The 25,862-nt window shown below is 47.0% G+C and overlaps 1 protein-coding gene across 1 annotated transcript in view; it reads left to right on the forward strand.

Moving 5' to 3' along the window:
* LOC147701265 (IgGFc-binding protein-like) overlaps positions 1 to 25,862 on the forward strand; it is a 441,798-nt gene that overhangs the window by 271,269 nt on the left and 144,667 nt on the right. The window contains 1 exon segment of the mRNA XM_086929330.1: positions 9,823 to 10,390. Within this exon segment, the coding sequence (XP_086785456.1) occupies positions 9,823 to 10,390 (568 nt within the window).

Genomic DNA, 25,862 nt, shown 5'->3' on the forward strand with positions numbered 1-25,862 from the left:
CTGGATCCAATGTACTCGAAAAATAAGCACAAGGCTTATGGTGTCCTGCGTGATCTTGTGTGAGAACAGATAATGCTGTGCCATCGCGTTCAGTAACAAAAAGTGTAAAAGGCTTGCTGTAACATGGTGTCGCTAAAACAGGTGCTTGACGTAAGGCTTTCTTTAACTCGTCAAAAGCTTGTGTGTGTTCCTGAGTCCAAGGGAGGACAGTCGAAGTTGCTGCCTCCTGTGTTGTCAACTGTATAAGTGGTTTAGCTAGAAATGCATACTGGAGAATCCATTGTCTGCAGTACGAGGTGAGGCCAATGAAGGCCCGTACCTCCTTTTGTGTCTTGGGTTGTGGCAGATGTGCAATTAACTGGATACGTTCTGGTGTCAGTTGTCTCCCCCATTTGGACAGCAAGTGCCCAAGGTATACCACTTGCTGGGCACAGAATTGTAGCTTCGAAGGGGACACTTTATGCCCCTTTTCGGCCAAGAAACATAGAACAATCAGTGACGCGTGCTCGCAATCACGTTCGGTCCGTGCAGTTATCAATAAGTCATCTACATATTGGAGCAGAGCAGTGTCAGCAGGCATGAGAATACTGTCTAGTTTTCTTTTCAGGGCTTGACTGTAAATACTGGGACTTTCCGTGAACCCTTGAGGTGCACGTGCAAATTTAAAACTTCGGCCATTTAATGAGAATCCGAACAAAAATTGGCTTTCCGGATGAATGGGGACACTAAAGAAGGCGTTCTTAAGATCAATTACAGTAAAGAACGCAGCTTCGGAATCAATGGCAGTCAACAAAGAAGATATGTCTGGCACTACTGGGTACTGGGGAACGATGCATTTATTTAGCTCGCGAAGATCGATCACCAGTCTGTAGACTGGAGGTGCATTTGGGTCTGTTCGTTTAAGAATCGGGATGATTGGGGAATTACATACATTGGAGTCAGTTTCTATAACTACTCCTTGGGCAATCAATTCGTCAATAATTTTCAATAAGGCCACTACAGCCTCTGGGGGCAATTTGTATTGTCGGATTCGGGGCAGTACAACACCTTGCTTGAGAGTGACACGATAAGGTGTGATGTGCATACATCCTACATCAGTTGGACCTTTTGTCCATAAATGTGCTGGTACATTTTTCAATCTTGGATCAAAATCACGTAACACATAGTGACCCTTAAAGTCACGTAAGAACAATCTCACTCCTTCCGGAGAACAACATATTACAGCTCCTAAGGCTTTCAACGTTTTAATACCAAGCAGATTTTCAGGGCATGCTTTCGTAAGCAACAGGTCAGTAGTTCGGGACAATGGACCAACTTCAAGAGAAACTGGCTTTGATACTTCATTAACAATAGGCTTTCCTGAAAAACCCAGGGAAACATTCTGTGAGCCTGAGAGGGGAGCCCCTGGAACTTCGTCATGACTGATGGTCGTTCTACTTGCCCCTGTGTCAATCAAAAATTTTCTGTCTTTCCCTAATACCTGACTATGTACATAGGGACCATCTTGATCTACAGGAACCTCAATAAGAGGCAAGCCAACCTCCCTCTCTAGGCTGTTTCATGTGTACTGCTGGTAATCGGGGTAATCTGACTGTGCATACTGGTACATTTGTTGCGTGACATGTTGAGTGGCAGCAATAGGCTGTGGTTGCGGTTGGGGTTGGGGTTGGGGTACAGCTACTGTCTGTGAAGCTTGCTGTGGTAACTGTTGTGTATTCTGTGCGACATGCTGTGGGACGTGTTCCTGTCTAGGAGGACGCGGTCTCTCTTTCGTTTTACCGGTAGCAATATTGTGCTTCAAAACCAAACATTCATTAATATAGTGACCTGGCTGTTTGCAGTAATTGCAATTCCCTTTAACGGGAGCTGCAGACTGACCTGGAGGCGCTGTACCCTTTCTTTGACCGTCTGCTGGAACAGTCTGGGCTACTAGTACTTTCATTTTCGTGTCTTTCATACGTCTCTGTTCATGTTCGTGTTCCTCTCTAATTCGGTTCTGGTGGTACTGTAACATTTGTAACATTTGGGAAGGTGTATTTGCTTGCCATGTGCTCTCGACTTTCAGGACTCTATTCTTAACCTGAGGTAAGGAATTCTCAACTAATTTGGTCACAAAAAGATGGGGATATGATTCACTACTTGTTTTCAGGCCACTATTAATGATAAAACATTTCTCGAATCTGGAATAAAAATCACTAGTGTCTTCGTCTTGTTTCTGTTTGCAGGCTGAGATTGCATCCCAGTCTTCCTTTTTGGTTGTCAATAACCTCGCCAAAACCTGTACTAATAATCCTGGTAATTCTTTGGTTTTGTCCCCAAGACCTAAACCTGGGGTACGTCTCGTTTCTTCGTCTTCTAATTCAGTCCAGTTAATCTTTTTATCTCCCACCTCCCATTCTTTTTCTTTGAGTTTCTCGTAAATACCTGCCGGTAACAATACTTTCAACATTTTCATAATATCGGGATATGTGTAATCTCCCATGAGTAACATGTCTTTTAATTCACGGTGAAACCCTGCTGGATCTTTATCATGACAGGGCACTATTTTCTTCATTTCCAATAATTCCATTTTACTTAAGGGCGTGTATACAAATACGCATTGAAGCGCACCCCCTGGAGACGTCTGTACGGGATGAACTTCTCGTAAGGGATTCTGTCTGTCTATGTGAAAAGGATGGTTTACTGGAGGTGGAACGGGAACAAAATGTGGAGTCAAAAATGTTCTGTATTTATGACGTTGTTCGAGGATCACATTAATCAAATCGGTACCTAGGCCTCTCCATCTATTCAGGAGTAATTCATCCAATATATTGTATAGGGGACCTGGATCAGAATGCTGACTCTCATATAGCATAATGATATGCTGGATCATGTATATACCAGCTAAACGTTGTTCAGTTGGAGTAAGACTCAAAAATGTTTGCGCTACTGAATCATCTTTATATACACTGCTATTATCAGCCCACTGTACTGCGGATCGTGCTAGTTCTTGTTCACGCATTGTACTAAGTTTGTTGTAACCTATTCTTTCTTTTAGGATTTTATCAGTGGCTTGGAACAAATGTTCAAGAGAACATTGCTCTGGTATCGGGGAAAGGAAGCGTTTCTTGTTTTCTAGACGAATGGGTCTGTCAAAAGGTCTATCCAAAGAATACTGTTTAGGGAGTTTCACTCTACCTACGTACGCTATCCTGTCTGGATTCTCTACTGGAGTCTCTATTTCTTCCTCCTCCGAGGATTCATTCTTGTCTGACTCGGCTTCCTGTTCAGCCTTCTGTCTGTTATGTATTGCTACTATTTCTTTACGGATCTTTCTGGTCATGGCATCTATACAAGTTTGTTTATCATGTTTACAATCTGCAATATTTTGACTCCATTTAGTCAGTACATCCATCTCTTCTTGAACAACACCTGGCCGATCTTGTTCCCTTATCAAACCATTAATTAAGAATCTTAAGATTAACCCTTGTGTCTCGACTTTCTGATATGCCATGGCCTCACAAATACATTCTGGTCTCTCCCCAGTTCTAATAAAATGATATATTTTGTCTAGATGGTCTGGCATTTCTGGTAATGTCAACAAATAATCTGTAACACGTCGTAGACGTAACAAGGCTAACATCATGTCTCCTTTCTTGCCAGGTACTGGATCATATCTACAATCACTAATATACTGTTTAAGCTTTTCATGTGGCATCGCTTACGGAGTACGCTGCGTTGCTAAGTCTCTGCTAAGTTGTAATTGTGGCGGGGTGTGAGGGTGGCCTCCTGCGGCACCTCCTGAAGCAGAAGCGTGGGCATGACCTGACGTCATGGCGGGTGGAAAAGGTACATGTGATGGGGTTGGACTCTGGGTTGCATCTGTCGAAAAAGGATTGTGAGGACCAATAGTAGGGGGGCCAGTATCAGCCGCAGCAGCAGAAGGGGAAGTGACAACAGGCGCGGGAAGCGAGTCTTGGCGTGGAGGGGTCGTGGCTTGAACAGCCGGAACAGGCTGTGCATTATTAACGGGTGGTACGGGTACATTGGTATATGCTGGAGCTACATCATCTAAATAGGAGGAAAGGAAAATATCTGCTGCGGTTTGTTTGTGACGGAGTTTAGTCGGAACCAATGGTGGTGGCAAGTTACTTGGTACTTCCGGGGTCGCCTTGGGCAGGCCCTCGGCTAGAACTGGATACAGTCCTGTAATAAGTGCATTTCTCTGTCTGTCTTGTTGTTCTATTCTGACTCGTTCTCCTTCTTCTAGTAACTCTTTCTCTCTAGCTTTTTCGGATTCTTCTCTACTTCTTTCTGCTTTTCTGAGTTCCTTTTCATTTCGTCTATGCGCTTCTTTACGCCATAATTCTATGGCATCTTTCTGGGATTGTCTGGCTTTCTTTTTCCACAATGCTTCTTCTACTCTCATGATGCAATCTGCATCCCATGTCCCTGAGACAGGCCATCTATACTTTTCTTCCAGACCCTTAGTGTAATCTGCCCATAATTCTAGGTACAGTATGGCATCTAAGCCATGTTTATTATACATAAAATGTCCAGGAGTGTCCCTAGGCGGGACAGGAACTGCTTCTTCTAATATCCCTTTCCTAGTACCTATCTGACGTAATTTTGAGAACAGCGGCATGGTCGGATTACTTTAAACGTGGACACAGTAAAACACAGTAATGAATAGCAAAACAGTCATTCATACCACAACATTAAAACACATTAAAAACATGTTACCTGATACATAGAGAACACATAAAAGCGAGACTGAAAACTCGAGTTGCAACACTAGAATACTGAATCACTGGATTACTAGATGCACTGCTGAAACAGTACAGACCGGTCCCATAAAGAGACACGTCGGACCGTATTCACCTAAGTGAACACGTACGGACCAGGTCTGTGTACCCAGACCTGTCTTGACCGGGAACAAATTAATGAACCCGTCTAGATGCGTTCCCAATACTCACCGGGAAGCAGAAACTGAAGGCCTCGGAAACTGGACTGGACTGGACTGCGTCAGGTGACGATTCTCCTACGCATGCGCTTCGGAACAGGTGGGCCTCTGGACACCTCGGACTTTGCTCTCTCAGCTAGGGGCTCTGGTCCGGATCCCCCGCATTCCTCACCGCCTCGTCTGGACGCCGGACCGCAGTCTCCGTCTCCCTCGTGGGCCCGAGGGAAGATAGCAGGAAAACCCGCAAACGTGCACGGTTTCCGTCGGGGCTGTAGAAGGGGTCAAAGGCCGCGTGACTTCACCGGTGAGTGGGGAAGGGGGGGTTCCTGTTCGGGCGCCAAATTATGTTGTAAATAAATTTTACCTAATCATTTTTCCATATAATTATCAATACAAGACAGCTCATTCAAATGAGAGGCAGAGTCCGTGGAATCTGAGTCATACGGGCTTTAATATAATGCTTCAAAGCATGGGACATCGGGTTCCATCACCACTCAGGTTCAGGAAGGGACATTCAACATTTTATTAGCGTCACACAATATATATAGTAAAACAGTATACATGGAAGTGAATACAGTGGGCGTAACAGGTGGAAAGAGAGGTGATAAGAACACATGTGCGTAACAGGAGGCGTGTAAGAAGGCGTACACATGGGCGTGCACTGGACATGTCAGAGAAACGTAACATAAAACGTCACAAGTGGGTGGATGCTTAGTGAAAGTTTGCAGAGTCGGCAGAAACTTCTAACCTATATGCGTGCGCAGCTGAGCATGACGTGCAACCGGGTAGAACTGGGGGCTTTGACTTTTGCATGAGTAGAGGAGACTGGTGTCTGGGGTGTCAAAACGACCTGTACCTATAGCATATCTGATATCGTATGTTTTGGAGAATGTAGTGTCTGAAGTAAAATGTCTCTCGGGCAAGGGCCGTTCAACACTGAATGCGAGTGCGTGCAAAGGGATCTTCATGTAGAGTGCGGGGGCCATAGGCCTACCATGGTAACGGGAGCAGTAAATTACTTGCATGGAGACAGGAAGGCAGGGCCCTTTGCTCTGCAGCCGGGAATATGTTTACCTATTTCACTAGACTGGAATGTGTTTTCGAGGAGGCTGGACAGATAACTTGTAGGTAAAACATCATCTTGGCAAGCGAACCAGGCCGAGCCGGGCACCGCTCGTCTGAGGCAGGAAGTAAGGCAAGGGTCAGGGATGCATACAGCTTTCAGAGACAGGAGAGATGAGACTCGAGGCCTCGTTTAAGGGCCTAACTCGACTGGGCCAGAAAACGTGGACGAAAACGTGAAAGTGTACCATGTAAAGACGTTGGCACCGTAGGTCTAGGAATCTAATTAACAGGATATTTATGCATGGCTGGATAGCTGACATGTTAAGGATGGACGCAAATGTATTTGCGTCTCTCTAGCATGAACAGAAAAGAGGTTACACAACATACAAGGAACATGGGTGCATGGATAGGGTGCGAGTAGGGGGACACTTTGGCTACCTGAAAATTTCTATTACCTCAGAATCCTCAACTTCCTCTCGCTGTTGCCCCCTCTTGGTGTCACTGCGTTCTTTGCAAAACAAAATAAAAGTCAGGGTGACAGGATGCCAATGACAATGCCTAGCCACTGGGTAGTTGGGGGTCCCCATTCATGATGGCTCTTAGATGCTCAAGGGTGCTTTTTTGACTGGACAAATAGTGCTGCCCATGTACATGCGACCACATGGGCACACCAAGACATAAGCACAATAGTCGCTGTTGCAATTGATAAATTTACCAATGTGCTCAGTCTTACCAGTGGGCTGTGTGTACATTTTAAACTTCTTACTTGTTCTGCAAGCTGTGATGTGTCCACATTTATGGAAGCCTTGTTGTTCTTGCAGCCACCTCTCTGGTATGCTCGTGCCCATGTAGCTCTGTACCACCATATCCTTCAAGGATCTAGCCTTGCAACATGTTACCTGGGGATGAGAGTTATCTGGTTCCCTATAATAGGATCATTCTTCACCAAGTGGCAATGTCTCTTAAGCTTCTATCTGATGATGGGAGAGTCAGAATTGAAAGTTGTAAACATCCTTACTTTCTTGCCTTGGTAATTAGCCCTCTGCATTTAAATCAATAGGTTTTGTTGGGGAGCTTGGCTGCCTTGGCACTAGCTGTCTTAAGTAACTTGGAGGGATAACCCCTTGCCTTACCTCTGTTTGTATTTTCTCTCTTCCTCTACCCTATAGGCTTAGGATGTACTGCAATTCTGCCTGGCTCTTCGGAGAATCCCAAAAGGGATGCTCCATATGAGCTTCTGTGGGAGTGACTTTTGGCGGGTAGTATTCTATTGTCAGAAGTGGCCCAGGTGCTGTCCACCCATTTACGAGAAATAGGCTGGTCTCCACAACCAGTGGGCTTCCAACACTCTGTGGAGCACATACAGAGACGGCAGATGATTGCTGTGGCATTGCCTCCTCAAATCCCTCCTCAAATACCGTTTTCTTACCAAATTTGTTTCTGTTATAAAATGCCACCAACTCTCTGCAAACAAATTCCGCAACTTATCTGCGAGAATTCTTTCTTTTTAACTGTTTTGACTCTTGGATGAAGGGGTCTTGGATCGTCACATGTAACACCCTGTTCTGAAGATGGCCTCATAGATTTACATCAGAAGATACCGAAACGTTGATGCCCTAACCGATTTTCCTTTCAGTTTCTGTTAAGATTTAATCTGGGTATTTAGTTCCTATGTTTAGGACTGTCTCCATACTGTATACTCTGGGCCATATTACGAGTTTGGAGTTCCTCACTCTGGGAAAGCCACCCAGCTGGTCCCAGGAAGACTGCCAAGCCCAGGTGCTGTCCACCGATTTACGAGTTTAATCCAGGATGGGCGAGTGGTGCTGTGTCGGTATCATGCCAAAAAAGAAGGATTTACCTATGCCTCTATGTACATGATTACGACATTTAATGTTCATCAAAGAGAAAACCACACTGTTAGTTAACTCAGACAATTGATTTATGTGAATTATTTTTTAAAGTTCATAAATTGTCCATGACTTACGACAGGAAAAAATACATAGTCAACTTTACATTGAACACACAAAAAAAGATTTTTGCAAGGGAAAAAGCACAACAAACAACGTGTAAACCATAATTGTGTGAATTATAGTGAACATATCACCAAAAAGTGCATATACATTGTACACAGTGATTGAGCAATTGTATCAAAAACAGTAAACAACAAACTTTCATAAAGTACAATGAGTAAATGAACAGTTTTGGGGGTACGTCTTATTCAATACCTGCCCAACTACCTGTAACACTATTTATTATAGTATTATGATTGTGTGAATACAGGAAAAAGGAAAACCCAACATCAATTAGGACATGCCAATAATTTGGGGCAAAACATTGATGCTAAATGCCAACGCGTTTCGAATGCCAATGTACAAATCATCGGATTCTCATCAGGGCGTGGAGTTTATCCGTTGGTACTTATGCGACCAAAGAATTGTGGTCGTTTGAGTCTTTTAGGAAATAGTCATCATGTGCCGTGGGAGTCGACCTCTGTGTGTGGAGCAGCCGCTCCGAGGTCGAGGCCGGGAAGGATGCGGTTCTCAGTACAGTAATGTCCCTTTAGAGTAATTTGTTCTCCAAGGATTTAGAGGACGAATTATATCTTCAACGTATCCGTGGATTGTGACCCTCGGTGCATCGGGTCACCCGTCTGCTTGAAGGGCAGAAGTCTTGATCAAAAATGATTCCTTAGGTTATTGGATAACCGCATTGTATTTTCGAAATCGGTATCATGGCAGTGGGTATTTTAGGCTCACAGGAGAGCCTATAGAACATACTGCCACCGCAAGAGAGTCTGCTGCATGTACCTGAACTGCACCACACAGTGCATGCACGAAAGTGCAATTGTAGGGGGGAAAAATATGTGCCCCCACATTCACCCCATGGGCAGATTTACCCACCCTGATTAGGGTCACCGTACCAACATTTCTGCTACCTTATTCATGGCGGGCCCCCGCTATGAAATGGGCAGGGAAAATGCAAGACGTATATGCTCGTCAGTGCCTTCATCGTCATCACCATCATAGTCAGGCCTCTCTCTGTACCATCTTTGCTGTGGGATCCTGGATCCCGGCGCTGTGGTGGTGGTGGTCAGACAGCCAGCATGAGTACAGTGGTCCCAAGGACCACTGTACTCGTAATAATCCTCTCTGTGAAATGGGTTGTTGTGCATTGATAACTAGCGAAACCTAACTCTCATGGATTTGTCAGTTCTGTTACCATTGCTTTTAAAGTATCTCTTTGTTTTGAACCCCGAATGAAGCCATCATTCTACGAACGACATATAATGAATTAAAAAACACACCCAGTTAGTTGTATTGATGAATTTCTTTCTTTGAATAATATAGAGACGGGTGTGCTTTGAATTGGTTTCTCGATGTCCAGATTAGACATCTGGCAAGTAGTTGGAGCATTCTTTCTAAAGATACTCCCAAATACATCCATTGTAGTCTTAAGTACCTGGCACTAATGGGCCAGCCGAACTGCGTGTTTTATCTTATCTTGCTCTAGGAACCAGAAAAGCTAGAAACATTTCCTTTAAAATAGAAAGTCTTTTGAACCCTAATTTCACTCGAGATAACTTAAGAAAATACATTTCCTATGTGTCAATTTACCGTGAAACTAATGATTGTACTTGGTTACATAAAATGTAGTTTCCTTATAAATGTTAAGCCACTTATTAACAGAACAGATGTACATAGTTAATCTATATTATAATGTAAATGTGCTGCTCCAAGTGCATGATTTGTATTTTGCTGTAGGTACCGGAACCCTGAGAACCCTGAAAGTCATCTCTTTTCTTCCTCCTACAGGTGAATGGCGTTCCCACCGCACTACCAGCGTACTATCAAACCAACAAAATCCTGGTTTTCAGCAGCGGGGGACGTGCAACCATTAAGACGGATTTTGATATCAAAATTACATTTGACTGGAACAACTATGTTACAGTCACTCTGCCCAGCACTTATGCCAACGCGGTCGGTGGCCTGTGTGGAAATTACAACCAAGTTAGCAGTGATGACCTAACCTTGATGAACGGGGGCAATGCTGACAGTATTGTTGACTTTGCTAACAGCTGGAAGGTCAGAGACATACCTGGCTGTACCCCACAATGCGCTGGGAATTGCCCATTCTGCACTGAGGCTCAGAAGCAAGTCTACGCGAGTGAAGCGTATTGTGGAATTATCAACAAAGCTAATGGGCCATTCAGTAGCTGCTATATACCCATTAACCCGGACCCCTTCTTCATCAACTGTCTCTTTGACGCCTGTGTGTACAAAGGCCACTTCACCGTTTCTTGCAGCGCCATTGCTGCATATGTGACAGCATGTCAAGACGCTGGCATTCAGATACAAGAGTGGAGAACACCTTCATTGTGCAGTAAGTTTCACCCGAATTTCTCATGTTTCATTTAACAGAGACCTTCCACCCCCTACGCATGAGTGGTCCACAATTTAAACCTGACCTAGAGTTGTGATGAGAAAAAAACCCTTCCTTGGTTGACCATTACCAAAAAAGCCTATTTTTAACTTGTGGTCAATAGTTATAACTGAGATGTCTGTCTTATCATAAGAAAATTACTTTTCCAAAAATAATTTTTTATTCAGAAGCACCACATTTTTCTCAAATAAAGTAAATTGAGTGTAAAACTGGTGTAAAACTGGTATTGTCCAAGGGATATCCTCCCTGTGCTTCGTGTATTTGCCATAATTTGGTGCCTCTGGGGTTACTACAAACTCCTGGGTTGTTTTTTTCTATATTACACTTCATAAGTTGTCCAACCCAATGACCACTTCAATGCTAGCACATCAAAAAAGGGACAAACAGTTGACCAGCAAACATTAGAGTGCGATTAGATGCAAGTGTGACCCACTAAATGGCTCCCACTCCAGTGACCATCATAAGGAATTTCATAGATTTTACAAAGATTGGTTCAGCTGCCAGGTGAATGAATGAATGAATGAGTGAATGAGTGAGTGAATGAATGAATTTAGTACTTTTATAGCGCTGACTGTCACACTATGGGTATCCTGGCGCTTTTGACTGAAAGGGGAACCATGATGGAAAAGAGGTCAGGCCGAGTATATTGAAGGCGGAAAGCTAAGATATTGGAATTCAGTCAGGGTGTCTGCTTGTCTCAGGTTCAGGGGAATTCATTCCAGAGCCGGGCACCTGGAGACCGACAAAAGGCCGGTACTCGAACAGCGAAGATTCCGCTTGGGTTGGTACCACCTACATTTTTCCTTCATAGGAATAGGTCCCAGTTTGTGCACTGCTCTGAAAATCAGACATAAGGACTTAAAATTTATCCTTTCCTTAATGGGTAGCCAATGTAGCTCTCTAAGAGCCAGGGTGGAAGGTGAACTGTGCGACCTATTGAGTGCCAATTTCGCCGCAACAGACTGTACTCTCTGCAAGCCCTGGATGATGTAACAGTGGGGCGCCCGAGTAGAGAGAGTTACAATAATCCAGCCTGCTTAATACTGTGCTTCTTACCACCTCCGGGCGAGAGTCCATTGGTAGTAGCGGTAATATTTTTCGTAGCAGCCGTATCAATGAGAAGCATACATTAGCAGTCTTATTTGTATGAGACTCCATCTGGAGGTTATTATCGATCCAAACCCTCAGGTTGCGTACCTTCTTGACAGGCGCTATAGGTCCCTCCTCAGGAATGAGTTTGAGTTCACAAGGTAGAGGTTTAGGTATCCTTGCGGAGGAGCAATACAGCACTTTGGTCTTTTAAATTGCTCTGCTATTAAATTGAAGGGAATTTCTCTTGAGCCAGCCAGCCGTGCATTGCATGCACGATGGCGCTGAAAGATGGCGCTGAGGAAAGCAGGACAGTGTCTCCCCAACCCAAGATGGCACTACTGCCCACAAAGGATGTTGTTTTTTCCCGCTCGAGTAGCGGGTGAGATAATAATTATTTTATGGTGTAAGTATGTGGCTTGGCAAATAATATGAAGTGTGCAAATTAAATTAAAAAAAAACAGAGCTAACTGTTTCACGGCGAAATTATTATTAAAAACATATCCCAACGAGGAAACTCAGCTTCCTACTGCAGCATGATGTTATCCCCACAGTCTAAGCTGTGTAGGCCTGTAGCAGCTGGGTGCCCTTCACTTCCATTAGTCCGCCAGTGTGCTATTGCTATTTTAATTTTAAAGATCATTGCTGAGTTAGGTGTGCGGTGGTAGAATTCTGTATGCAGGCTGTTGGAAACTGGTGTTCTAGACTACTAGATGTCCTAGACTACTCCAAAGATTTGAGGAGACAGGTATTCAGGGTACAGCTCTGCAATGGTTCATGAGCTTCCTAGCGCAAAGATCCCAGACCATCAAACGAGGTCCACTTAAATCATGCAGCTTAGAGCTCAACAAGTGGGTGTCGGATGGACCATGTTATAGCCCCACATCAGTTAATATCTATGTAGCCCCCTTGCTACAACTATCAGATCCCATGGAATCACACCTATATCATATGTGGATGATACCCAAGTTTGACTGGGAACTTTCTTCAAATAAATGCTGGTAAAACCAAGATCATGTTTTGTGATAGAGCCCAACTGCTCTGGCACCCGGATAGTTGGCAAACAGATTTAGGCAGAGCACCTACCCCAAAATCTACAGAAAAAAATTGTACACTTGGACCAGGTAGATCAGGTAGTGGTTACCACTGGCACCTGCTTTCATATGATGAGTCTTTCTACAACTTCCACTCGTGATTCGCAAAGCCATAGTGCAAGCGCTAGTGATAAACTGCCTGGACTATTGCAATGCCCTCCTAGCTGCTGCAAATGAGTCTCTACCTGCCTAACTTCAGGCAGTCCGGAACACAGCAGCTCACCTGATTCATATTATGCCGGGTGGATCAGTCTTCTCTCCCCTTCTACGATCGCTCTATGGCTTCCAACCCACATTAGAATCATTTTCAAGATCTGCTCTTTAGTACATAAATCAGTGAACGGCAAAGGTTCCAGATACTTGGCTGAAAAATATATTCCATACCAGCCGAGTAGACCTTTAAGATCTATGGTTAAAGCTCTCCTTGCCATTTCTTGACTTGAAAAAACACGTTAGGCGGTAGAACATTCTATTACTACTGGAATAAACTACCCTGTCTAATTTGGAAATGCACGACCACCTGCATTTCAGAAAGCTTCTTAAAACCGAGCTATTTCCAACCTAGCTCTGCCCTGCCTGTATCCACAACAGCGCTGATATACCCCTGCCGGGGTGATTTAAGGGCCCTACAATTTAAATTAACATAAAATAACATACCATATTCCACGTCACTGAGAGGTTCTATAACCACTGTTAGAAACTGTGTCTCCGTTTGGCCACAGTGTTTAGCCGGTCAACCACTTCTAGGCAGGGTAATAAATAATAATAATAAATCCACATTTGTAAAGCGCACAATCACCCGTAAGGGTCTCTAGGCGCTGGTGTCCGTCGGGAAGATTAGGCAAGCTATTGCCCAGAGTCACATGGTGCTGGGCTAATCTGCCGCCGTTGCCGGGGATCGAAACGTGATCCCCAGATTCCAGAGTCAGTCGTCCTAGCTGCAGCGCCACACCTCTTGAAATACACTACATTACCCTCTGGTAGCTTGGCGCAGAGCAGATAGGCCTAACTCTGAGAGGCAAGGTGTAAAGTAATTGTGTAACACACTCACACTGTAACCCCCTGGTATGCCATAAAGAGACTCCATACAGTGGAAGAAAAATAAAAAGGCTCTATATATAAGCATCAAACGAATTCACATGTGACAAGGATGTACTCCGTAAGTTTGGGAGTATCCGTGTTGCAGTGATCACTGGCCAATTTAGAATATCAAGATCGGAGCTCCTTTAGGAGCATTACGGTAAGGTTTGAGTCAGTGTCAAAATATTCCGGAGCGGTCGCCGCCTGGGAACCCTGATGCAGTGTTTCAGCATTGGAAGGTCCTGGAGGTGCGCAGCAGTGTTGGGAGTCCCGCTGCCCAGCGCATCCAGCGATTGTAGCACCAAAGAAGAAATGGTCGCCCACCCCGGCAAAGAGATAGACAAGGAGTGCCTGTCGCAGGTGGCCAAGTACCTGCTCTGTTGTCGCGAGTGAGAGGTAGCTTGAACTTATTCCTCCTGTTTTAGTGTGGCGTATTGGGAGCGTGGCATGAGTTCCACAAATTGCTGGCTCCGTCCAGGTGATGTTGGTGTCCATCTTCCAGCACAGGGCAGAAGTCCCTCGGGTGCCTGTTCCTCAATGGCACCGGTTAGGTCGCCCGCGATGAGACCGGGGACAAGTGAGTAACTCCAGATAGTCCAGCGGCCTAGCTGCGGGATATGATAACAAGCCGAAAAGTTCTGGGGAACACTTAAGAGTTTCCTTAGTTGTTTATTTTGCAGGGCAAAGATCAGCAGGTAGCAGGGCAACACAGCAGAGGAGGACAGCAGTTCCTAGAAACAGTCTGTCACAGCTGAGTGACAACCCTCCTAGCGCAGCAGTCTTTGCTCCAGCAGAGCTTCTTGCACGTCCAGTAGCGTACCAAAGATGTGTGGCCAGGGCCCTATTTTTATACTCTGGTGCCCAGCTACTAGAAGGGGCCAGAAGCTTCTGAAAGAGTCTTTGATCGGCTGGGGTGTTTCCTGTCTCACCTAACCTGGCTCCTGGCTGTCTGCACTGACAAAGCAGGGTCGTTAATCCTATTATGGGGCAGCAGGGCCCAGTCTATTCAAATGTAGGTGCGAATCACCACTCCCTCCAAGGTCTTCTGTATGCAGATGAAGGCAGCCCTTCCTTTGTTTGGGGAGTCTGCAAGTGTGAGGCTGCTACCATGGGCCAGATATGGGTTGGGCAAGCTACAGGTACACAGAGCTAAGTGAAGGGAAGAGAAATGTCCACTCTCTAAATTTCTGAGACAGTAATGTCAAAATCCAATACACCACTAGAGAGGATTCCTCTCTACTATTCCAACGATACCAAACATGACATATCTACTACTTCCCATTCAGGAGTTTCCACTTAAAGGGATATCAGGTAATTCCCAATGAGCTATGGAAGGGAAGGCTTCACTGAGATGGCAGAGGCCTGTGGCAGGTATACCAATATCACCATGTTTTTAGGAGAGAGCACCCGCACCTTAGCCATGATCAGCAGTGGTAAAGTGCCCAGAGTCCTCAGTCCAACAAAAATGTGCAGTTAAAAAGTGAGGAAATAGGGCAAAAAAGTGGGGCGAGACCGCCCTAAGGTTGACAGGTCCAACAACTACATAGATAAGCAAGCCGAAGACCAAGTAACTTTATAAGGTTTGGAAGTCCAAGGTATCTTGTAATATCCTCATCATGTACATTAGGGAATGCTTTATCCCATGTAGTAATATGTCACACCATCACTTTTTCCACGAACCATTCAAAGCCTTTGTGCATAAATCTTTCATATAAAAAAGAGAGCATATTTTCAAACTGAAATTGGAATATCTAGTGAAAAATTGAACACACAAAACACTTGTTAGATATTTGTTGCAAAAAGATTCTACAGTTTAAAGCAGTCAGTTTTAAAAAATGCAGTAGCTTAGAATGTGTAGAAACATACAGAAATATTTTTTTTGCTTTGAACAGCTGCTCCGTGACCTGAACTACCTTTCACCTGGGCTGCTGGCTATAACATCAGGCACCGTGACATCGGAGCTTGACTATAATAACTTATAATAATCGAGTTCAGATGTTTCTTCTTTATATTCAGTGACTGGGTGCATCACAAGTTGCTGATTATAAACAAATTAGAGACAGGCATTTATACAGGGGTTGCAGAATCCCATGTATTATAAAACAGGTACAGAGTTGTCAGTATTAATATATCCTACTAGGATTCACCAATTTCATGTGTTTTCTGCATTAAAAGAGCTTTGTGAACAGCAGCTTTTTGTAAATGGTGTTATATTGTATTCACTGTGTTTGCATTGCTCTGCTTTTACAAACAACAGAGCTTCCTGATCTTCAAAACAATTTGAAACAAGCATTGGCATCGCCAATAGGTCTTGCCTTTGGGACATTATAAGTGTTTAGCTATGCAACAGGTGATGTTGTTGCACCAAGGATATTGTGCTGGATAACCAAACACTTATAAGGTCCCAAAGGCGAGACCTATTGGCTATGCCAATGCATGTTCTTCATTACCACACATGAGAGGCCCTTGAAATGCACAAGTTAGACCATTTATCAGTAACCTCAAAACACAAAATGGAGGGCATTGTGAACACAACCTACTTTAGAATAAGGCCCAATTTAATGTATAAGAAAACCAGCTCTCTGAATGCCAGAGCCTCATTGTAGAACATTCTGACATTATAATATATTAAAAGTAAAACTGGCATGTTCACTATTGATTGACAGCCGTAAAACTCCAAAAACATTATCAGTGCAAGTCATTAACACATGCGTCTTCCAATAGCATAAGGCATGTAAAATATGTTGCTGATCTTTCAGGAGATTCACAATAGATGTGTGATGTCATGGTCACTCCTACCACTGAAATGCTTGGAATGGACGGAAAGAGAACAAATGGCTGTAAACAAATTGACAACATTTTCCCAATTGGAATCTGCAAAGCTAAGGAAAACAGTAGGCTGAAAAGGAAACTGATCAGGAAAAGAAAACTAGAAAGTGTTGTGTGGCGAAACCCCACATGCATTTACCGTGCATGCCTTTACGACGCAGGCACTACCCCAACTGTAGCCTTACCTCATGTTACTTTACCACGCAAGCCATTTACAATGGCTTTTTTTAGGGTGAGCTGGACTGTGGAATAGTATAAATTACTATTCCACTCCAGGCTATGTAACAGTAGGTAAGGTGTTGGACTTAAAAATCAAACACCAGTCCCACAATGCTCCCCCTACAGCAAGTAGTTTAAACAATTTGCATGGTAAAGTAAAGTGTGGTAACGTTGCAGTTGGGTAGTGACTGCATTGTAAAGGCAGGTCATTGTTATGACTGCAGGGAAAAGGATGTTTTCCCTAGAAAGATGCAAGGTAAAGGACTTGAGAAAAGCATTCAATAACAGACAGTTTTGCACAGAGAAGGAACTATAGTCTGAGAGACACAGACATTAAGGCCCCAATTCTGAGTAGAGTGGATGGGGATGCACCATTTACAACAGTCAGTACTTAGGAATATTCAGGTGTAAAGTATCAATGGAATGCTTAAAAACTTGTTCATTTGATCTTTCTCTTGGAAAAGGGGGAATTATACAAGGAATTTGTTACTGACGGAACTGATCGGAATTCAGAAATGTTCAGTAACAGGAATTAACACATATATCAGAATTCAATACCTCACTCCCAATCGGGACCCAAGTCGAATATGCAAATGAAAGTTTGTAATTATATCCTTACAATATGTCACTTTTTAGGTCTCACTCTCGAGACCTATTGTTACCGAGATGCCTCTCAAGCGAGACAGACCCGGGCATGTGCGGCGATTCTGGTTTGTAGATGAGCACGTCCAGCCCAGCGCCGTGCACGCCCCTCATGCACCCTACAGGTCTTCTCTGCTCCCCCAGAGACCCTCACGCATCCCACAGCTCCTCTCTGCCTCCCCAGAGCCCCGCACGCAGCCATGAATGCCCCCACCAGTAGCCTCGGCCCCTTCTCTCACTCGCAGCTTGTGCCCCTCACTGCCCCCCTCACTCACCTTCTCTGCACCGGGCTGGGCCATGATTCCTTGGCTCGGGGGGGGTACTGTGGGGGGTGAAGCGCGAGCTTTGTGCAGAGACCGTGGCAGGTGCACGAGCAGAGCAGACTTCAAACACACCGCTCGCTCTGCGAGATCCACCAATGGGAGGCCGCATGACGTCTTTGCTAACGAGTGGTGTGCGCATGCGCGGGATGTGTATGTGAAACAGTGTAGTCAGGGTCAGAGGTTGTGCTTCCTGTGCACTGTGGTGGCAGCTGTTGATCTGGAGCCCGAGGAAAGGAGTGGGACTTCGGATCACAGCGAGGTGAGACACTGGGCACGATCGAACGAAGCCTTAGCTGGCGTGCATCTGTGCCCGTCAAATATACATCGCGAAACCTTTTCATACATTGACCCATTTACTCACAGACAAACCACCATCACACGTAGCCCCCACTCGCCCTCTAATACAAGAAATTCTTTAAACTCATGACTCCTTCTCAAAGAGATGTAAACACAGATCACCTCAACCCCTCCTCCACAGGGCTTAGATCACACACAGCCTCTTGCAGCCTGCCTACAAACCTATTCCTACTGAAAAGATCCCAGAACACCCAGACCGTCCCTCGTATATTCACTGTACCACCATATGTATTGCGGTACTGTTTCCATTGCGTCTACCTGATTATCCAAGACTACATGCTGGGTGCTTCTCCCACCTGGAAATGCTACAGTGTAAAGTCTGCTCATAATTTAAATTATTTTATTTTCCCATGTGCAATGTATCACGGTAGAACGCGCCTCGTCACCATGAGCCCCGGTGTTTATGCGCACTGTCTAAACCAAAATAAATAAGTAGACTTTTCACTCATGTATCATCCCGTTGATCTTCAAATAGTGTCCTTCACTGACCTCTTTCATGTTTATATAAATCCTTCTACATACTAGGCTTAACCCTGCCCCACACACAAAGGCCATCATTCAGAGTTTGCTGCTAAACTATAACTCCTAATAAATGTCTAACATCTTGGTGCCATTTCTTGTAAGGTGCGAAAATTAAGGCATTTGATAGTGGCTGTTGGGCATGAATGTTCCACACATGGCAACCAACCTATATATCTGCCACGATTACCCAACTATATGTGAAAATGATATCTTGACTTTTTTTGGCGCCATGTTAATCTTTCGCTTGCGCAGAGGTCTAGGCCTATCCCTGGTAATGTGAGGTCCAGAACCAATTCCGTGACCTGGGGTTGGCATACTAAGTGTGTCCTCATAGTGGGTATTGGAGTGCTTTCCATGCCCTGGGTGCAATCCTTTAATTGGGGGTGGCAGCGTACTCTTTTTTTGGAAAGCAGTAGTGTGAATAGAACTTTGTCAAGAAAAGTCACCTACTGGCTCCTTTCATGTAAAGTTCCTCTGTTGCTTGATACCCAGAACATTGCTCTGACATCACATGTCATGCGTGTACATGCAGTGAGTGTGTAGGACATGTATAGTAGGATGGCTCTGTGTTTTGTTAGTCTGAATACTAAGACCAGATGGATCGATCTTGGATACCTCTGGTTTAGTATGTCACAAGATGGAAGATTAACATTGCTTCCCCAGACAGTGGAAATGTATTGCATTCTTTCCTGTGGCTGGATTTTAAATCCAGACACTAAAAAGAAGAAGATGCAAATATGGCTAGCTTTAGAAATTCAGTGAGTACCTTGTTAGCAAAAGGCTGCTAATTAGTTCTGTCTGAGCACTGCCATTTTGTTGAGAAGAGGAGGTGGATCTGAAGTTTCTGTTGTTGAAGGAGAGGACTTCTCTAGGCAGGGCATGTCCTCTTCTCCTTTTTGATTAGTGCTTCAGGGAGACTGATGGCAGCTGGGTGCAGAGCTCTTACTCTGTTGTCCACTTGTTTAGGATACTTCGGCTTGGAGCCACCCTCATTGCTACCTGCATTACCTTGCCCAAAGACTGAGCCTGAGGAACAGCTATAAAATGACAGTTGAAAATGAACCACCCAATCCAGTTCTGAAGCTGTCTATTGATCCACATATGCTGTCTTGAAAGGGTGTGCAAACATGAGATAACCCTCCTCCTTATATTCCAGTTCCAAGGAGGAGTGTGCTCCAAAAAGTGTTGCAATGGCTTCTTTGTGGCCAGGGCTGCTGTTTTCATGACAGCCAGTCTCCCAGAGGTGAGAGTAGATCACATGAAATCTGCACTTTCTGATGGAGGATCTGCCTCATGCCTTGAAGCTTAACTGCTCCTGCTTCCATGAGGAACACCCAGGGAAAGTTGATTGTCCTAGATATTGAAGGTAGGGGCCAACCTAGATGGGAGAGATTCCCTTGGTCTCTCTGACCAGTTCGTATGTAAAATAAACCAAGACATTGCAAGTACGAGCACTACTGTGTCATTTGGCAGCTTCCAATCTAGTCCAAGAATTGGTGGTGCTGACGTTAGAGAAGAGGAGCTAATTTGCTGTTGAAGCGTAAACTTGATCATCTTGAAGTGCGCAACTGCCAAAAGCACATTGATGCTTACAAATGTGCCTAGAAGCCGTAACTGCAATGCCCTAGAACTTATCTGCCCGAGTGCCAGCAACTGCCAAAGGGGTCATACAATTGTGCAGAACACCCTTTTGTAGGTCTCGCTCTCGAGACCTATTGTCACTGAGATGCCTCTCAAGGGAGACAGACCAGGGCACGCGCGGCGATTCTGGTTTGTGGACGAGCACGTCCAGCTCGGGGCCGTGCACGCCCCTCATGCACCCTACAGGTCTTCTCTGCTCCCCCAGAGTCCCTCACGCACCCCACAGGTCTTCTCTGCTCCCCCAGAGTCCCTCACGCACCCCACAAGTCTACTCTGTTCCCCCAGAGACCCTCACTCACCCCACAGCTCCTCTCTGCCCCCCCAGAGCCCCTCACGCAGCCATGAATGCCCCCACCAGTAGCCTTGACCCCTTCTCTCGCCCGCAGCTCATGCCCCTCACTGCCACCCTCACTCACCTTCTCTGCACCGGGCTGGGCCATGATTCCTCGGCTCGGGGGGTACCGTGGGGGGTGAAGCGTGAGCTTTGTGCAGAGACCGCGGCAGGTGCACAAGCAGAGCAGACTCCAAACCCACCGCTCGCTCTGCGAGATCCGCCAATGGGAGGGCGCATGACGTCACCGCCCGAGGACAAATGCGCACAGCTCAAAACACTACTCGTCAGAGCGTGCACATAGAGCGTGCTGCCGCAGAGACCAGGGCAGGTGTACGAGAAGAGCAGACTACAAACCCAGCTCGCTCTGCGAGATCCACCAATGACCGCGCCTAATGACGTTTTACGCATCCCGGCTCAATAACTGTCTTCTAGTGTCTGCAACATGAACTTTCCCCTTTTGCCCTCTGCTGTGCGCCCTTCATAGCCAACCCGTTCGTTAATCCACAATCCATCATTAATTCCATTATGCCTTTAGTGCTTATTCACCGTCTAGTGCCATCCACACGACATGATGGGCTCTGCATGTAATATCCCCTCTTTCCTCCATTCCTTCTGTATCGCCACCTGTCCTGCCCCCCACCCCTTCGTCCCTCCCTGAGCCCCCCTTCCTCCCAGCAGAGCCCCCTAACCTTCGCACCCCGCAGCTGATGCGCCCTCCCTTTTCTCCTCGTCTTACCAATTCCTTTCCAATGCCAACCCCTTTTTCCTGCCACTTACCCCTTACGCCGGGTCTTCTGTGGCTGCCTGCGTTGGTGCCCTATCCCCCCAATCCCTTTGGCGCCCTTTCCTTCTACCACAGTTTCTGTTTTGCACCCTGCTATCCCCCGAGCCCAACCACCCGTACATTTCACTGGGACCGCTCTTAATGACATGCAATGCCTTAATAGCTCCATTTACTTGTTGCCTCTGCTGGGAGCCGCAACCAGCTCTGTACCCACAAATATATGCCTAATCCCTGCAGTATACCTTGCGTGCCTCTTTACCAACGAGTGACCTCCAACAATATGATGTTGCTACACATGTAATATCCCCCTTCTGTTCTCTTTGTATCGGAGGCATGATCCTTCTGTAGTATTGTGTATACACCAGGCGCGCAACACCCATTGGACTCACCGGGCTTCAGCGCCTCCAGTCATGTGTGGCAACCCGGGATGAGACAGATCCCGGGAACACACAGAGCCGCACCCGAATGTTTCACAGGTCTTTAAAAGACCATTTGAATGTTAATTAGGCGTTGCTGTTTTTTCACCCCTTGTTGGAGGCCCTGCAGCTCCAATCTGCCTACTGATTGAAGTTTGAGCCCCCCCCCAATTTTTTCTTAGCCCCCCCCCGAAATTTGGCTCTAGTTGCGCCTCTGGTATACACCATGGTCAGTTGACAACAATCCCATTCCTACGCTCGCCACTGCCCGGAAGACACCGCCTCATCCTTCCCTTTATACGATAACTTTCACAAATTACTTACCACCTCGCGATGTCCTTGCCTGCGTGCGGCACAAGACCCCTTGCCCCTACTCCGCCCATATTCAACCCCAAGCTAGCCCAGGCCCGACCACCACGGTCCCGAGAAAGTGAAGCCAGCACCAAGAACCCCAGCTGCCCCCCTATCCTCTGACACCCCTTGCGCCGTCCATGATTGGCTGAAATTGCGGGGGGTGACGAACACTTTCCTATATCTTCCACCACCATAGATTCTTGCTGTCCCACCCACTCATACATCTACTTGCATTGCACCATCTACAAGCGCTGCCCCGTGTCCCTCACCCACTCGTTATCTGCTATACCCACTACCCTGCAGCTCCCCCGGCCCACACCCCCCCACCTCACCTCGCACTCTGTCGACGCTGCCTTTCTTCTCCTGCCAAGATTCTCCGGAGAAAGAGAGCCTTATGCCCGGTGCCCCCCCTTAAATACCCCTTATCTCCCTACCACATTCCTACCCTAGATTTATGGCTTAGCTGGCCCAGCCCAATTGCCTGGTAGGCCCGCTCTTTCTCCTTCCCTGCCTTTGCTTCCCTTATCTCCCACCAATTCTTGGTGATCGGGCTCAACTTCCCGGGGGTGGCCTCCACTGAGACCCCCGGTCCAGCCACTATCCCCCTGCCCCTGGGGAGTGGGGGGCCGAACCAAGGGGCAGACTACAAACCCAGCTCGCTCTGCGAGATCCACCAATGGGACGGCTGTCCTGTGACCACAGTAGGCAGAACCCATTTGTGTACTGTCCTGTCCCGTATGCACTATCTTCTTCGTACCTCTCTGTGCACTGCTGCTCTGCATGCACAGTTGTGTCTCTACTCTCTGTGCACTGCTGTCCTAGGTGGTGTGTGTGGGGTGACAGTTGTGTTCCTGCCCTCTGTGCACTGGTCTGCATGCACGGGTTTGTCCACCCTGTCCCTCCGTGCAATGCGGCCCTCAGGGTGTTAGAGGGGTGGTGTGAACAGTCAGACCCTGCAGGTGTGAAGTGTTTTACTCCTGCACTTCCCGTCAGTGCTGCCCTGAGGGCGGTGCTAATGGCTGAACACTACGGACCCTCGTTGCACAGTTGTCTGGTGTGTAACATGTTCTCCTCGGTTAAAAGGTTGACTTTGGGGAACTTGCTTTCATTTTAAAATGTTCATTGCGTGTAGAAATGCCCACAAGGCGAGTCACGTAAACTCTCACCTGAGTGAGCCAGAGATCGGCCTAAACTGAGCCGTCTCGGGCACTAATCCTTCCGAGGCCGATATATTAAGCACCGGTACATTTGGCGCTATTAGCCCCTTGATTTAAATTACACCAATGGAAAAAGTGTAAGTGCCATGTAGCCCTGTACATTACACTCGTTAGGTTGGTATAAGCCCCACGTGAAATACCGGGAGGGGGCACTCGTTAATCATCCAGGTAGCAGTAGGTGTAGTGCCACAGGCCATACCTCAGCCGTTTCTAAGTGCTGTAAATGAGAGAAGTTGTGCTAGCGAGTTTAATGGTTCCTCATTGAAGTAAGTTGTCTCATGAGTTGTAAAGTTGTCCCTCGGATGTTGTTATCTGAAGTTCGATCCCCGCTCGGGCAGTCTCATCATTCCATCCTTCTGGGGCCGGCGGGCAGAGGGCTTCTCCCAGCCGGCACAGGCTTACTTCCATTCAAGCCGGGTCACCATCCTTCCTCCTGCCTGCCTCCCTCGCCCCTCCTCCCCGTGACCTGGAAAGGAAAACTCCAGACTCTGGGCCTGGCAACCAGACAGGAGGCCGCAGAGGGGAATGGACAACACCACCACCCTGAATGGGGCTACACACACCCCTACACACAGTGCCACACTGTTCACCACTGAGGGAGACATTCCCGGCCTTCCTTCCAACGGAAGGTTACAGGGAAGGCAGAAATAAATTGCATATACGGGCAGCAGAACCGGTGTGTGTCAGAAGACCAGGAAATGTACCATGTGCACAGGGTGAAAGAAAGGTCATCAGTGGGAAAGTGCAAACAAAGGGAGAAATATGCATAAGAGCACAGAGTGGGTAGCAAGCAGCAGTGGCGTCACTAGGAGGGTGCAGTGGTGCGGACCGCACGGGTGACACCATGAGTTACCGCGCTGGGTGACACCAACCCTAGTGAAGCCTCTGATACCAGGGGCTTCAATACCAAGGGCTCCAATGCCAGGGGCTCCAATGCCAGGGGCCCCAATACCAGGGGCTCCAATACCAGGCTCCAATGCCAGGGGCTCCTTACTGAAAATTCTATTCTCCTTGACTTTGGAAGTGCCTTCCCTGTGTGTTCTTGTGGTTGGAGTGTTTAACATTCACTGCTGTATTATCCTTTAACTTGTGTTTGGTACCTTTGTAGGTCTTACCCTCGAGACCTATTGTTGCCGAGATGCCTCTCAAGGGAGACAAACCAGGGCACGCGCATCAATTTGGTTCTGTGGACGCACACGTGCAGCCCGGCGCCGTGCACATCTCCTGTCCCACATTCACACAGCGCTTCTCTCAATCATGCGCGCAGCCACACTCACGCATGCACACACGTACGCACACACTCCCCTCCTTACCTCACCTCACTTCTAAAGTTCCCTTCTATACCCCCTTCCGTTGAATTAAGACAACTTTTCATCTCTTCCAAAGAGCTCTACTTTGAACTTAATAGTGCCCTCCCATCTGCCCTTGCAAAGTGCCCTGCATGCTCAAGTCCCAAGCATTCGTTGTCTTCCTCAGGGTGAAGCAGTGCAATAGTTTAACTTGGTCCTGAAAATGAGCCAAGAAAAAGGATTTTTTTCTATGTCCTATCTCGGCGCTGGGCAACGTGTGTGTGCGTGCGCTCCACCCCTCCTGGCGTTGGGTTCCTTTCTGTGCGCCCTCCGCTGCTGCCCACCCGGTGGGGACTGCCTTCGAGTGTGCGCGCTGATGCTCTCTCGCTCAGTGTCTCGCGGTGGTTTGGTCCACTATGTACCCTCTATTCTCCACTCCCCTGAAGGACTAGAAGTGCAGGAGGTAGAGCTTCCTAGATGCCTGCCCAGCAGCTATATAAGACCATCGATATGGCGCCCCCAAAGCATCCCAAAAGGCACTCCGATAGCTTCCACCTTCCATACAAGAATTCCCCTGTTCACACGCACACACACCGGTGCTGGGGGCGCTTACCTGAGCATGGCCTCTTCTTTCTCCTCCTCCTGCTTCTGCCGGTCCATGACTGCCATGATGATGTTGCGCTCCTCCTCGGTCAGGTGGCTCAGGTCAGGGATCTCGGGGGCCGGGCGCGGGCCCTAAACCAGTTGGCCCCTAGGGACGAAGACATACTGAGCGCAGCTGCTTCCGCCCTCCCCCGGTGGGAGCTCTGCTCAGGACGCTGGGCTCCCGCTGTGTGGCGTCTATTCCGGGCTGCCTGTCGCCCCTACGCTCATACTGGCCTGCCGAGCACAGCCTCTAGGAATGGTAGCCCGTGATAGTGGGGCACTGGTATAGCCCAGTTCGAGGCCGTGGTGGCTATCATGTGGTCTTAGGGTGCGAGCGGCGGGTTGTGATACTGTGCGGGGATACTGGGCTATGCCGCTTTTCGCACGGGCACCACCTCCAGCCGCTGTCTCTCATTGGGATCCACCAACAGCAGCGTTCCATCCGCCCGCCCGCCGGCTCTGACTCAAGCACGCTGCTGTACCGCGCGTGCCAGGTTAACGTTGTCACCCTCACAGAGAGCGCGCGCCGAGTAAGGCAGCCACGAAACGCAAATTTATGCGCCTTGAATTACAACTG

The sequence above is a fragment of the Lissotriton vulgaris genome, chromosome 7 (assembly GCF_964263255.1).
Source record: "Lissotriton vulgaris chromosome 7, aLisVul1.2, whole genome shotgun sequence".
Classification (NCBI taxonomy): Eukaryota; Metazoa; Chordata; class Amphibia; order Caudata; family Salamandridae; genus Lissotriton; species Lissotriton vulgaris.